The 15,261-nt window shown below is 33.0% G+C and overlaps 3 protein-coding genes and 1 pseudogene across 5 annotated transcripts in view; 1 reads left to right on the forward strand and 3 right to left on the reverse strand.

The window, feature by feature from the left end:
* Positions 1 to 1,791: 1,791 nt before the first annotated feature.
* On the forward strand, positions 1,792 to 5,677 carry LOC146540406 (uncharacterized; annotated as a pseudogene). Its single transcript, XR_014878956.1, has 6 exons — positions 1,792 to 1,905; positions 2,664 to 2,790; positions 3,505 to 3,706; positions 3,903 to 4,139; positions 4,550 to 4,836; positions 5,256 to 5,677. The product of XR_014878956.1 is annotated as an uncharacterized LOC146540406 (transcript).
* Positions 5,678 to 6,706: 1,029 nt separating this feature from the next.
* LOC146540407 (uncharacterized) lies at positions 6,707 to 8,194 on the reverse strand. The gene has a single exon (XM_085205074.1). The coding sequence runs from the start codon at positions 8,192 to 8,194 to the stop codon at positions 6,707 to 6,709; it is 1,488 nt and encodes a 495-aa protein (XP_085061200.1).
* A 49-nt stretch (positions 8,195 to 8,243) lies between these two features.
* Positions 8,244 to 10,862, reverse strand: LOC146540408 (uncharacterized). Its single transcript, XM_085205086.1, has 3 exons — positions 10,529 to 10,862; positions 9,477 to 10,342; positions 8,244 to 9,371 (listed from the first exon to the last, which is right to left on the reverse strand). The coding sequence occupies exons 1-3, from the start codon at positions 10,860 to 10,862 to the stop codon at positions 8,244 to 8,246; spliced, it is 2,328 nt and encodes a 775-aa protein (XP_085061212.1).
* A 602-nt stretch (positions 10,863 to 11,464) lies between these two features.
* The window catches only part of LOC146540409 (uncharacterized), a 47,451-nt gene continuing 43,654 nt past the window's right edge, over positions 11,465 to 15,261 (reverse strand). For both annotated transcript variants that reach the window (XM_085204239.1, XM_085204230.1), the window contains exons 2-6: positions 14,888 to 15,008; positions 14,565 to 14,771; positions 13,327 to 13,563; positions 12,768 to 13,054; positions 11,465 to 12,460 (exon numbers count right to left, since the gene is read on the reverse strand). In XM_085204239.1, the coding sequence (XP_085060365.1) occupies positions 12,060 to 12,460; positions 12,768 to 13,054; positions 13,327 to 13,563; positions 14,565 to 14,771; positions 14,888 to 15,008 (1,253 nt within the window). In that variant the 3' untranslated portion in view covers positions 11,465 to 12,059. The remainder of the gene's footprint in view (positions 12,461 to 12,767; positions 13,055 to 13,326; positions 13,564 to 14,564; positions 14,772 to 14,887; positions 15,009 to 15,261) is intronic.

A 15,261-nucleotide genomic window follows, 5' to 3' on the forward strand; every position in this document is an offset into this window, starting at 1 on the left:
AGATCTAAACAATAAACATAAAATATTATTAAATATCTATTGATAAATATTTTTTTATTTTCAGTAAGCGTCATGGCTCCTATGTCAAATGCTGAAACACATAAAAGATATAGAGAACGTCTTAAAAAGACCAATCTTATTAAATATGAAGATATGCGGAATAAACACTTACAAAGAATTAAACTTAATTCCCGTGATAACGACTCAAATTTTGATATATTTTAAAGTGGATTTAATTTTATCATTAACTTTGTGATCTCTAACTAGAAATAGAAGTTTATTACGTTACGAACTAGCATTATTATATTGTTAATATTGTCACTTTGTTATGTTTTCTTACATTTATAATCTGTTAATTCAACGATTGAATCTTTAAAATTTCAATTTGTGTCTCATTAAATAAAAAAAACAATAGTTTTATTCATATAATATCGTTATTTTGTTGTGTATAATGCCTTATATCATCAGTTTCGTAACAAACATTATCAGTGTTGTTACTTATCAGTTACGTTACGAATTCGAAAATGTCCACTTTTCTGATTATGACCCACAAGCATGATGAATTACTTAGTCCATAATTTATCATATTAGCGGCCTCTGCGCGGCTTCGCCCGCTTGAACTATACCATTACTTATTTAAGTGGTTATGTACCATAACGGTATACCGTTATGCACTAAACAAAACATAATTTTAGTCTTTTGGGGATTTTTTTCAATTCTGAGATATGAATTACTTTCATACTGTTTTAAGAATGAAGATATCTGGGTGTCTCTAAAATGCCTATGTACATGGATTCGCTGCGAATTGCACTATAGTAATGACAGTGGGTTGGTGGTTTTTTCGAATATGATGTTAATGCTATTAATCCTATTGGGCTTTACAGTGACACCAGATGGATAGGGAAGAGCGTACTCTGTCTCTGAGAAGAAACACTACGTGGTTGCTTGAGGGGATGTCGACGGCAGCAAGAGCGTCCCCTGCAGGATTCGAACCTGGGCTCGTGGCCGTCGATCGGACTAGAAAATTCCCTATTCTAAGCGAACTAACGGTCTCTAACCACTGAACAGGGTCACGCCAACGCGCGGTCGAGTTTCCAAACAAACTGGCTACCGTTTGTAACGTTTGTAAGTGTTATTTCTACCTTCATACAGGGCATAAGCTATTTAAAGGCGTCGTCGTCTAGATCTGAGCCTAGGTTTCGCGTAAAGGTTGTAGTTTTTACACACAAGAATACACGTTTGTATGGTTTTTTAGATTATATAAGTATTTTTTTCCTCAGCTTCACCCGATATCCCCCCACTCAGCAGGGTAGTCAGAGGGAACCTAGTGTTAAGCCACTCCGTTTCCCACTTTCCGACGAATTCTGGAGACATTGGGTGTTTGAGTGGCGGAACTCGACGTATTTAAATAATCTATAAGAACTTATAATAGAATCGTAATTAACTAGCAAGCCATTTTTTTGCTCTTATGCGCAGTCGGTCAGTTGAAACAATACATGAATGTTCTGTGTGCTTCAGAACAATTTAAATAAATATATTTTTAGTAATATCTCATGGCCGTCGAGGCAAGGCGCCACAAGCGTGTGGGTTCGATTTCCACTTGGGGAATAAATTATATTTTTAATTAATATTTTCGTGGTGGTGTACCAGTTACCCGAAGGTCGTGAGGTCGAATTTCGCTGACTATTATGCAGTAATGTGTGTAGTAATTAATAACTTGTACTTTAAATAACATTTATTCCTATCAAAAAAAAAATGTAGAGCAAGACCTTGTCATTACTGTTGGACTATGCAAGAGTGGTATACGTATATTGTGTAATTATTTAAGATAAGATAATTTTTATTATATTAAAAATTATATCAAACTTGGCAATTTAATAACAGAATATACAATGAAAACTTCTGGTAAGTATTATTATGTGTTTGTTTTCAATCAATATAAAATTTAATCAGAAACGAGTTAAACCTTTTTAAATTTACTTGTTTTAAAATATTAACGTTAAAGGGATTTGCAATTTTAATACTTCGTGGTTCTCGTATTCGTCTTTTTGCCTTTTGCCTCCTCTTAAACAACTGCTAAAAGGAGATAAAAACAATGCTTATATTCTTAGTGCGGATTTATATATACGTATTAGAAAATATTGTCCGTAGAAGCTGCCGTGGAGCGGCATAAGAGTGTGACTGTAACGCGACAGTTGTGGGTTCGATCCCCACTTGAGGAAGTGAAATATTTATTTACGTTTATATTGCATCTTATCTATATATATAAAATCGAAAGGTCACTCACTCATCATGAAATCTCAGAAACTACATGTGCTAGGAACCTCAAATTTTGCATAGGAGTTACTTATAGGACGTAGGTGCTCGCTAAGACGGGAATTTGTAATATTCAACTTTTAAGGGGTTGTTTTTGGGGTTGAAAGTTTGTATGAAACTTCGTTACTACAAATGCTAGGAGTCTAAAATTTTGCATGGACGTCACTTATAGGACGTAGGAAATTAATAATAACGTAGTTCACGCAGGCGAAGCCGCGGGCGGGCCGCTAGTACTACATAAACATACTACCTATTCCTATATAAAATAAAAATTTACATTTACTCGTATATGACTTTTTGCTATATTTTTTTAAGCAATTTAATTTTTTTTTTATTTATATTTACAGCGAAAGAATTTGTTGATAACCTTTTAAGTGATGAAGCGTATGAAACACCCTCGGACACAGTTAGCATAGAAGAATTGGAGTTCCAGATGAAACTACCAGAATGGTTTGATGAAAATAAATATAATCAGTAAGTTTAAGTTATTTGAGACAGATAAGTATAATAAAAAAATGGTTGAGGCCATTTTGACATAGGGGCGTAAGCATGCGATTGTAAACGCCATGGTTGTTTAGTTCGATTTCCACTTGAAGGATGAAATATTTAATAGTTTCATTTCGTCGCTTTGGTAACGAGGCAAAGCGTGTTGAGTTCTCCACTCAATACTCAATGCTTCAGGGAATCAGTCGAAAATGGAGAACGGAATTGTCTTAATGAGAACGTAGTGTTTTAATATTAGGTTCCCTCTGCCTACTCTACTGTGTGCGGGATACAGCGTTGGTGAAGAATCGGATCTGAACGAAAACATTAATTACTTTATAATAATAATAATTCATATGTATATATATATATATTTATATATTTGGCTTTCACTTGACTTAGGTCCGTGACTGTCAATATGCTGGTATTAATTTACCGAGATTACGAAGTAGTATAAAAGTAATAATAATAATACTTTATTTCTCAAATAGAAAAAAAATACAATTCATTATAATAATTTAAAGATACACAAATGTCTAATGGCGGCATCACTAATAGCAATTTCTTACCAACCATAAGAAATCAAAGAATTTATTTAAAAAAAAAGTGCAGAATGATCCAAAAAGCATTGGTTAAAGGAATAAACTAATATAATATAATAAATACAAAAAAACAGACTAATTTCTAACTTTGATTTTCTCACAGAGGACGCCGCTTCTTCTGGGACTTCAGTTTTGGTATGGCAACAGCTGCAACCATGGGATTATTATCTATTTGTGCAATACCATCTATACTAAATATTCTCTCCGGCACCGGCCGATCAAATTCTCCATATACAGCATACTTATTCTTCAACTTTCATGCATATGTTAAGTTGGTTTAATCATGAACTAAAGCCTGGTTCTCCGTAAGTAACTTTTGAAAATTTCTGAAGTTTCTCCTTTTGAAATTACCTATTAACTAAAAACATACGTGTATTTTAACCGTAAAAACTGACATGTTATTTTCATTTTACTTTTACTTAAGTTGAAAATATAAGCACTAACTATTAACTACATTTTTGTAAAGTAAGATTTTCGTTATTGTATTTTAAACCTTTTTAGCTCATGGAAATCGCTGTTAACAGTAAGAACTCGTCACCTAAAAGCTGGAAAAGCTGCAAGATTGAAGAAAGAGGGCACAATTTGCCAAAGAGACCTGTCTCTCACTTCATTTGCCGCTGTCGGTCTTATTTTTGTAAAACCAGATAAATTTTCTATAAGACCACTTCAGAAAGGTGATTGGGAGGCATATAATCATGTATTTCGTGTTTTTGGATACATGCTTGGAATACAGGATAGGTATTTACATTATATAGTTTTATTTTATATATACTGTTATTGTGAAAATGAAAACAGAGGAAATCCGTTAAAAAGTTATTCTAATTTAAACAGTAGTAAGTTAAATATAAATTAAATATTGAAAATCATCTTCACGCTGTATCCCGCACTCATCAGGCAGAGGGAACCTCATGTTAAGACACTCCGTTCCCCACTTTCGGCCGAATTCTGGAGGCCACGCCGCACTTTGTCTCGACACCATAGCGAAGAAACGAAAATATAAATTTAAATAAATATTTCCTCGAACTCACAACCAGCCGATTTTGCAGCACACCTTGTGCTCCTACGCCACGACTGGCCTCAAATTATTTTAATTATTAAATTAAATATTAATAACATTATAATTTAAGCAAATCTAATTACAATTTCAGATACAATATATGTCGGGAAACTTTTGAAGAAACTCGTGAAATATGCAACATTGTTATGGATCGTGTATTCACCCCATGTCTGGAGAATGTCCCCGAATATTTCGAGCACATGATCCATGTCACCGTTGAAGGTCTACAATGCTTAACTCCAAGTATAGAGAAGACGTCTCTGATATATTTCACTAAATATATAGCAAATGTTCCTGGATATATTTACACCGAGCAAGATCGTTTGGATTTTCAAGATAAATTAAGAAAACATCTTAAAGGAAAATCAGAAGAATTTGGTTAGTTTAATTTTTTTCAGTATCATATCTACATATATATACAATAATCTTATTAGATAAATGTTATTTGATTTAAATTTGTAGTTACATTTTTATTAGGAACTTATTTGTACGAGGGACCTTTGACCATCTTTAGTAGCTATAACAAAACTACCTACTAATAGCAAAATCATGTAACTTGGCGATTCAAAATTGCCTAATTAAATAAAAAAAAAACCATTGCAGTTCTTAACGCCACTAAAATTTAACTAGCCTGGTCTAATTTAGTTTGGAATGTGCCTGATGATATCTTATCACTATGAAATAATATTTAATGCTGTTAGCACTAGTCACTTCGAAAATTATTGTTTTTTCTATTAAATTAAATTTGTAATAATTTTATATATTAATTTTATTTCATATACAAATATTTTTTTCAGGTGTTAAATCAACAGAGCTTATGGAAAAATATCCTTTCGAAGCCTCACCTAATACTAAGCCTCGTAATATATACTTTCACGACTACGATTCTTTAGATGCAGTACCCGCTTACAAAAACCTGCCTTTCATAGGAAAATATAAGCTTGGCTTATTCATGTGGGCTTTCGCATTTTACAACAATATTCTCGGGCGTATTTTATTAAATTTTTATTATAGATGGATGTTATTTCTAGGCGAATATTTTCCATACATCGCCATGTGGAGATATGGTATTAGTAATTCATTTGTTAACATGTTTAAGGAAGATCCCTTGGATGATACAATTCCTAAACTAAACTTGGAATATTATAAGGCAGAAATTAGCAAAACGTGGTATAGAAACATTATAGATATATTATGGTGACAATTATAAAAATACGATAACTAAGGCTAGCGACAGAATTTAAAAGTAAATTTACTGGATAAATACAAATTAATATTTGTACGTACATTTGAATTTAATTTTAGTTTTAGGTTAATTAATAATTGCTTGTCTGTAATATTTATACAAATAAAGATCTTGTATACAATAAACATTTTATTGTACCTTATATATGCATTTAGCTATATTTTAGCTTCATACTTTATTCGGCAAATAGCAGGATAAGCAGAAGGATTTGGGAACCAAATGTTAAGAAACCCCGTTCCCATTAAGGAACTGTTGTTCCCCATTTTCCGCCGAATTCTATAAGCATTGCGAGTTGAGTGGCGGAATTCAAAGCGGCACTTTGCCTTGTTTTCCAGAGCCAACAAATGCAAATATTAAATACTAGCTGCCCGCTGGCGGCTTCGCCCGCTTGAACTACATCATTATTCATTTAATAAACAGAATTGACTGACAAATGTGTTGTGATGGCAATGAATAATTTAATTTACTCGTTCAGAAACAGTCTTAAAAGTCAGTCTTATTGATTTGTGTACGGATTTATAATATTCTTTGTAAAATAACTATAATGATTGCATATTACAGAAGCGCCAACACCAGGGCGCAAAAAAAATATTAAATATTTATTATATTCTTTATTGCACTTAAAAAACATAATTAAAAGGTAAGTAAACAAAGGTGGGCTTATTTCTAAAAAAAATCATTATATATATATATAAGTAGGATTTTTTTAAGGAATACAAATTAATATTGTGAAACTGACATAAATTTATAATTTTTTTATTATTAACTCAACTTTTTCACGATTTTGTCGGTTTCAATAAATGCCCCGTCCCGAGACCCTCAGGAAAAAAGGCATTCACTATATTCTTGTTAATATAAATACCCCCCCCCCCCTTCCCCTTGTTAAGTTAGTAAATAAATAAATCAAATTAATATATATGTTTAAATAAAATACTGTTAAATTAGTGTCGGTTGTGGGTTTAATTTCAGAAGTATGGGAATATGTGTGTGAATGGATAATGATTACGTGTCCGCTATTGATGATTGCTGTGGTTGCGTTACGAAAACGGTATCTCCAAGAACTTTATTAATTATGGTGGAGGAGTGTAATGCTGCCTGTTTCTGAAGGATGTGAATATTTATGTATGTATCTAATTTATCACAGTGTCGCTGAAGGCTTTTTGATACCACTCCCGTAGCTCCTACAATTATCGGAATAGTTGTGACTGTGGTGTTCCATAATCTGGAGAGTTCAATTTTAAGCGGATGATATTTGCTAATTTTTTCTAATTCCTTAGCTCCAATATTATAGTCAGACGGTACTGAGATGTCAATAAGGTAAGTATGGTTGTTTGTTTTATCTATGTATATCAGGTCAGGTCTATTGTGTACTATTGTAACATCTGTTTGTACCGGTAATTCCCACATTAACTTCGCAACACTATTTTCCCTTACAGTTGGTTGTTTTAATTCCTCCTTCCACCATAATTTATTAACCTCCATTTTGCTTTTCCTAGCCAAGCACCAGAATATATACTGAACTAAGTTATTATGTCGTTTTACAAAATAAGTACCGGCAAGTTTCTCACAACCTGCAAGAAGATGTTGAACTGTCTCGTCCTTACTTACGCACAAGCGGCATTTGCCATCAACATTCCGCTTCAATATATCTCGCTCATGTTGGCGCGTTATTACTGCCTGATCTTGTATAGCAAATATTGACGATTCCAGTGCAGGTGTAATAGATTGTTTCTTCAGCCATTTAAACGAGAGTTCCCTATCACTATTGGCAAGATCAAGAACTTTTTTAGGGAATTGTCCATGTAAACTCTTATTTCTCCAAGCTTCGTTTTGTTTTTTTATTATACAATTTTTAATTTCAGATTTAGTGTGATTATTACCGGACGTTAATCTTAATTCTGTTTCTATTTCTAGTGAATCTTTGTATATTGAATATTTTTCTCTCTTCTGGTCGTGTGTCACTATTGCTTCTATTAAATAATCACTTTTCTGGTCTAAATATAATTTGTACTTCAAAATATGAGCTTTATATAAATTTTCTGTATTAATTAAACCTCTACCGCCATTCGTTACGGGTAAATATAGTCTCTCTAAATCTGCTTTTTGCCGATGGACCTTTTTCATTGCTAATAATTTTCGTGTTTTGACATCTATTCGTTTTAAATCACTATTTTTATAATTAATAACTCCGAATGAATACATTAAAACTGGAACAGCATACGTATTAATCCCCTTTATCAAATTTCTTGCGTTTAAATAAGAATTTGTAATGCTTTTAACTCTCCTAAAGTACTCTTTTGTTAATTGATCTCTAATATTACCGTGGTTTATTTTTCCCGATTCGTTTATTCCTAAATATTTGTATGTTTGATCTATTTTTAATTGTTTAAAACTATTTCCATTCAGTAGTACATGTTCATCACCTTCGGTGTAGTTCCTATGTCCAGCAGTTATATGAAGAATATTACATTTCTCAAATCCAAATGACATTCCTATATCGGCAGTAAAAATTTCTACACTATTCAGTAAAATTTTCAAGTTAGTTTTGTTGTTTGCTTGTTACTTTAAGGTCGTCCATATATATGAGGTGATTAACCCACACACTGTCCTTCAGATGGTATCCCTTTTTGTTATATTTCCCTAGAATGGCTGATATCGGATTGAGAGCTAAACAAAACAGCATTGGAGACAATGAGTCGCCCTGAAAAATACCCCGCTTTACCTGAATCGGTTCAGTAGTAAAAGAGTTTGAAGAGCCCTTTACTGTCATCACAACTTTCCATTTTGGCATAGCTCTTTCCAGAAAGAATTTGATAGCTGGTGGGCATTTGTAGATATCTAATACTTGCAACAGCCATTCGTGCGAAATACTATCAAACGCCTTTTGATAGTCTATCCAGCCCATACTTAAATTTTTTTGACTTTTGTGAGCATCTTCTAATATGGCCTTGTTTATCATTAAGTGATCTTTACATCCACGGGCCCCACGACGACAACCTCTCTGCTCTGGGGCCATGATATTATTTGCAGCACAATGGTTGTAAAGTTGGTCAGCCAATATCGAGGTTAGAAGCTTGTACATACTCGGCAAACATGCAATCGAGCGCCAGTTTTTAGGTTCTTCGGTATCCATATTTTTTGGTATTAAAATAACCTTACCAGTAGTTAACCAGTCTTCTAAAGGTTCCTCACCCTTCAGAATATTTGTAAATAACATTGCTAGATGGTCGTGCATTTTAGAAAAATATTTTAGGTAATAGTTTTGAATTTTATCTTGTCCCGGCGCCTTCCAATTCAACATTTTACCTACGGCTTGTTTAATCTGTTCAGTAGTGATTTCTTCAAATAAATTAGTATTTATAGTTGTATCATTGTGTTGCCTAATATCAGATATCCACTTTGCGGTATGATTGTGAGAAACTGGTTGTGATAAAATATTTTTCCAAAATTCTTCAGTACTGTCTTTACTCGGTAATTTTATATGAATATTTTCTTGCTTGTTGTTTAAACTTCTATATAGTCTATGTTCGTCTTCTGTAAACATTTTATTCTGTTGTTTCCTACTATTTATTTCCTCATATCTTTTTATCCTACCTGCTAATGCTTTTATTCTTTGTTTCAACATTTCTTCTCTATTTTTATGCTCTATTTCGTTTTGTATATTATGCTTGGAATACAGTTTTATTTTGGTTTTTATCATTTTTCTTGAATTAACTCCTCTGGAAATTTCTATCATCTGCCCCAACTCTTTCCTCAAACGTTCTATTTTTACTTTGACTCTTTTTTTCCATGGTGGGTCTGTATGCGGTTTTGTTGTATTACTAGGTGTATAAGGTGATTGATTATTATTTATTATTAAGGTTTTTGCAGCCGAATAAATTATATCGTTTGTATCTCGAAGGGAGCAAGCACCTGGTAAAAGGTCTGGCAAAAAGTTGTTTATAATTGCTAAATTTTGTAGATATTGCTTATTAATTTTGGCTTTTGGCAGATACTCGCGCTCTTCAATAGCTATTTCCTTTGTTTCAGCTAAAATGTTAAGAAATTGACTAATAATTGGATTTTCGTAATAATCAGCCGTTTGAGGAACTGGCTGATTATGAAGGTTAAATGTTTCCCTACTTTCATTAGTAAGTGTTGTTGATTCTTCTATTGTTTCTTCTATTATATTATTTAAGGTAGTTGACGTATATGTCTGAATATTAATGGGTGTGTAAATGTTATTGTGTTGTATTAGCTGTATCTCTATTTCAGCAGACTGCTTTATTCGATTCAGTTGTTCTTGTGATATAAGGTTCTGTTTTAAAATTCTACGCGCTTGGTTAGACAGTGTATTTCCATTGAATTTGTGTATCTTTGGATTGTCAGGGTTCCGTTCCTTAAATAGCTTTTCTAATTTTCTTATGTATTCTGTCCCTTCATGTTTCGCCATATAATAACAAAACATTAGCTCCTCTTCCTCTGGTTGTGTCCACTTTCTCCTCCTATCACCCTGAGATTTATCCACGTTTATTGAATTTTGGCTTTCTTCCCGAATACTGATTGTAACTTGTGCTGGTTGATTTGAGGAAGACGTTGATGATATGGATGTTGTTCTTGAACGCGTGTTATGTATGATTGGTGTGACTGGTGTTGATGCTTGTTGTGATTCATTTTGTATTGTTTTTTGTATTGTATCGAGTGTATTTTTTGATAAAACATTTTGTTTAATGATTCTGCGCGCTTGATTAGATAAGAGACTTCCGTTCATGTAACTTTTTGAGTTCGTTGGATTACGTTCTTTATAAATATTTTCAAGTTTTCTAATGTATCCTCCACCCTCACTCCTAGCCTTATAATAACAGTACGTTAATTCTTCTAATTCAGCTTGTGACCACTTTTGTTTTCCTGCAGTTGTTGAACTTATCGTGGTCCCCACGGATGGACCGGCCGAGTTTTCGACAGGAGATTCCCTTCTCGGCAAAGTCTCATTCGTTCCTACCCCATTCCCCGCAGAATCGGCTGTGACATTTTCGGTTTCCCCGACTCCCGCCCGCCTGTTCAACGGAGAGCCACTGGCGGTCCGCATGCTGTCATGCCCAGCGCCAGCTCCAGACATGCCCCGGCGATCACCCCCGGGTAGCGACCCTATACGTAAATTCTTAAATTGTCTCTTCATGATTAAGAAGGTTGCTAGTGCTCCGTTGGCCATCGATTAAGTCACCGTCTGATATACAGACTTCGATGTTCCACCCCTCACGTGGCATAGATCTTACAGCCGGACGTGGAGTTAAACTATGAGGGGCTTATTATTAATATAATAACAACTCAAAAAAAATATTTATTTTCTTATAAAGTGTGAAATATTAAATGTCATATTGTACAAGATTAGTTTTATCACTAAACTTTCTTATCAGATATTTGCATGTAACAAACAAAAATTAATATGATTCATATTCATATCTACAAAAACGCATAAGTGCACTATAATATTCGATACAGGTACTAATGTTAATACTTAATTAAAGAAATGAATCTATATTTTATCTTTCGTACGTAAAGATTGTAGAACTTAATATAAAAAAAAACAACATATGGGGTACCCATATATATATCTATACTATCTATACTTCTATACTAATATAATAAAGCGGAAGAGTTTGTTTGTTTGTTTGTTTGTTTGTTTGTTTGTTTGTTTGTTTGTTTGTTTGAACGCTAAGATCTCTGGATCTAGACATGTTTACGGGAGCGCGAGTGGGCTTTTAAAAATAACTAAGAAAGTTAAATTTAAATTTACTTTAATTAAAATAAGAACAAAGGTATATGTTCTTATAACTAACTTAAAATTAACTTAACTAGTGAATCGACCGAGCAGAAGTGCATGCTCTAATCGACTAAAGAGTAAAATATATAATAATTAAAACTAAAACACTACGTTTGTTTCCCATGGCATGAGGGGATTCGCGTTACATACGCCGAACGCTGATTAGGCGTTTACCGGTACCGTTCTCACACCATGAGGCAACATAACTATCTACTGGATCGATTTACTTTGTTTTTGTTTTGAATGAAAGCTGCATTCTTCAGAAGTGCTATAGGCTATATAATATAACATTACACATATATACTAATTAATTAAAATACTTTCTAATTTGACATGCAATTTATTCTGCCATGTTAATAACAACCGTCGTTGCTAAGCAACGGTTTGCAAAGTTTCTTTGTTGTTTTAAGAAAACGTCACCCAAAATGAAATTATATTTTGATATTGATCCTTATAAAAATAAATATATTATATAATATTTAATAAATATTCTTATAGTTCAAGCAGGCGTAGCCGCGTCCGGGTCCACTAGTTTCTTAATATATCTAATATTCACCAGAATATTCCTATTAATACTTGGTACCAGGGCTCTGGTTGTGGCTTACGATATTCAGAATTTGGTAGAAGAATAGTATCATCAACAGGATCTTCCTTGAACAAGTTGACAAAGGCATTCCTTATACCATATTTCCATATCGCTAAATAGGGGAAATATTTACCCATAATATATAGGTATTTGAAATATAAATTTATGAACGTTCTCCCATAATATGTGAGATACAAGGTTGTCATGAAGGTATTAAAAGCTAATTTGTATTTTGCTACCAATGATAATTTTTTGTAAGCTGGTGAAGTATCTACGGAGTCGAAATCGCGAAGAAAATATTTATTAGATTCTCCTGTTTTCGTTATATTTATTGGACATTTATCCATTAATTCAGTTGCATGTACACCTGTAAAAAGTTGAAAAATTATCTAGTAATTAAAAACATAATAAAAAACCGACTTCAAAAGAATAATTAAGTTGTAAAAAGTAATATCTTAGTTATTTCAATGTAAGAAAAAAGTTATTAAACGTTATAAAAAGTTCCAGGTCAAAGAGTTTTTTAATTTCTAACTACATTTAAATGTAATAAAACGATAATAAAAACGTCACGATATTAGAGCAATTGTGTATAAAATAAAAATTAAACAACATAAAAGAAATAGAAACAAAAAATATAATTAAAAAACAAACAAACTACGAAACGAAAAACATACCCCTGTCTTTGGGTAGTCCTTTCAAAGCGTTCCTAAGTTTCTTTTGAAAATCATATCTTTCGTTTTCAGTATATACATATCCAGGGACATCAGCTAAATATTTAACTGAGAAGATCATTGAATGAGGCTCTATAAATGTCAGATTGACACTAAGACCCTTTATAGTTACGTGAGCAGCATGGTCGAAATATTCGGGAACATTCTCCAGGCAAGGAGTGTATACTCGAGTCAGTATAATTTGGCATATTTGACGAGTCTCTTCATAACTGCCCCTGCATATATTATATCTGAAAATACAAACGATCTTGTCATATTAAAAAGTATATTAAAGCCTCTTCTTCTTCTTCGTGTCAATGCTTGGAGAATTCAGATCATATTTTGCCAGTATTTAGTCACGTCGACTGCGGCATCTGTTGCCTCCATCGGATCGTCATGTGAACAGGTGAATGGACATTTCGGACAGGAGAGTAAGTGTGCCATCGTTTGTGGATTGGTGCCACAGCCAAAAGCCATTTAAGCCTGATATGATATATTAGTATAGAAAATAGATATTAAAAACCTGTCTTTCAATCCTATCATATGTGCGATGACTCTCCAAAAGTGGTTATACGCTTCCCAGTCGCCCTCCTGAAGCTGAGTTATGGAGAATTTTTCGGGTTTTAACACAGAAAATCCAATAAAACCAAATAGAGTGAGAGCCACGTCCCGCTGAGATACCATACCAGCGTCCTTCAGCTTGGCTGCCCTGCTAGCTTGCAGGTGCCGACTCCTTACAGTGTAAAGAGACTTCCAAGATCTAAAATAAAATGTTTACTTTAAAATAATCGTTGCATACATATCATGCTTAGATGATGCGATGATGATGCGTGGTAACCAAAACTTTTTCTACAAACAAATCTGTCTGCATAACCTGAAAGAAAAAAAATATTATTAAAGAAAATTAGGATTTTGAAATGGTTTTACCTTTAATACCTATCATAAATCAATTAATTAATGTCAGAAGGTCAATAAAGTTTAAATCTCGAGTAAATACGTTGAAGTTAATTATTAATTTAATCTGGTAGGGTTTGGTTATTTTGGCTCTTCTAAGGCATCATGGAGGTATCGACGTATAGAACATATATAATGTGAAAATTTATATATACGAGTATTTCATAGGAAAAAATCATTACAAACTTATAATTGTAATAAAATTACGCAGTGTATTCTAGGTTTGCCACTTTCAAAATTTTAAATTTCAGTAAAAAAAAAACTAACAAGTAAAGCTTATTACACTGTTCAAGAATATTTAGAAGATAAACATGTATGGAATTAATGTCTATTGAATGTAATGCAGGATAGCTGCCAGCAAATGCAATAGATTGTACCATTGATTTTGAAAAGAGCAACTGTTGAGTTTCTTGCCGCTCTTCTCAGCAGAACTGCCTTCCGAACCGGTGGTAGCTTTTTGTTCATATGTTCATTCGACGATTCAAAAGTACTTATAATAAGTTTATTTGAATAAAGAATATTTTGAATTTTGAATTTTGAATTATAGTTCTTTTCATACGAATGAAACATACGTCCGCAAACTTACAACTTTAATAAATTATACGTCCCGTTGACATACAATCCTAAAATTGGTACGGAACCCTCGTTATGCGAGTCTGACTCGCATTTAAACAGTTTTTTATAGGTACGTGCAGGAGTTTGACTCGTACTTGGCCGGTTTTTTAATTATCCAATAATTTTGAAATTCTTAGCATATTTTGCATTTTTATTTTTATTTTTTATAGCTAAAACGTAACTAGCACTTACACTGATCTAGGCTTCAGTTCGTGTTCAAACCATGAAGTTACATGAAGATAAGTGGAATAGTATCTTTTATAAGCTGTGTATTCTGAGTTAGAGCGTCGAGTGCCTACTAAAATATTTAAAATCGATGGTATTGCAAATACTCCCACCAATCCTGCGACCATCGACGCTGTAAACATGAAAGAAAAGTCCCAGTAGAAACGTCTTCCCCTGTAACAAAATATAAAAAATAAATTATAACATTCTTGTCTTTTTCTTGTCAAACTCTACGTTTTTCTTTCGTTGTTTTACTATCTATAATTGTAATGATAGTTTGAAGTACTAACTGATTAAATTTCTTTTCATCGAACCATTCCGGTAGTTTCATTTCCAAATCTTCAACTTTCCCTTCATCGCAGGGCTCTTCGTGCGCTTCATCACTGAGCAGCCTGTCTATAAATTTTTCCACTAAAACAAAAAAAAAAACCAGTAAGTACTCTAAAACGTTAATAGATATTTTGAATTCTTTATATGAAAATATAAACAATTTATTTATAAACGCTTGATAAGTAAAAATAAAACTTAATAATTTTTTCTTGGTTGTATTTAAGATACTAGGTAGAAATAAGCAAAAGCAACCCTTTGCACCCTTAGGGGTGAATTCTAATAAAACAAGAAACATGTGTTCAATAAAATATTTTTAAGACTAAATTTCAATTTT

This window comes from Heliconius melpomene, chromosome 2, assembly GCF_056956725.1.
Source record: "Heliconius melpomene rosina isolate 202511_hmr_F chromosome 2, ASM5695672v1, whole genome shotgun sequence".
Lineage (NCBI taxonomy): Eukaryota > Metazoa > Arthropoda > Insecta > Lepidoptera > Nymphalidae > Heliconius > Heliconius melpomene.

Excerpts from the sequence above, each read along its gene's own strand:
- LOC146540408 (XM_085205086.1), bottom strand. The coding sequence starts at position 10,862 with ATGAAGAGACAATTTAAGAATTTACGTATAGGGTCGCTACCCGGGGGT. Across the intron at positions 10,343-10,528 it reads CTGTTATTATAAGGCTAGGA|CATCAACACCAGTCACACCA; the intron begins GTGAGGGTGGAG and ends AATCACAACAAG. Across the intron at positions 9,372-9,476 it reads CATGGAAAAAAAGAGTCAAA|CATAATATACAAAACGAAAT; the intron begins GTAAAAATAGAA and ends CTGTATTCCAAG.
- LOC146540407 (XM_085205074.1), bottom strand. The coding sequence starts at position 8,194 with ATGTCATTTGGATTTGAGAAATGTAATATTCTTCATATAACTGCTGGA.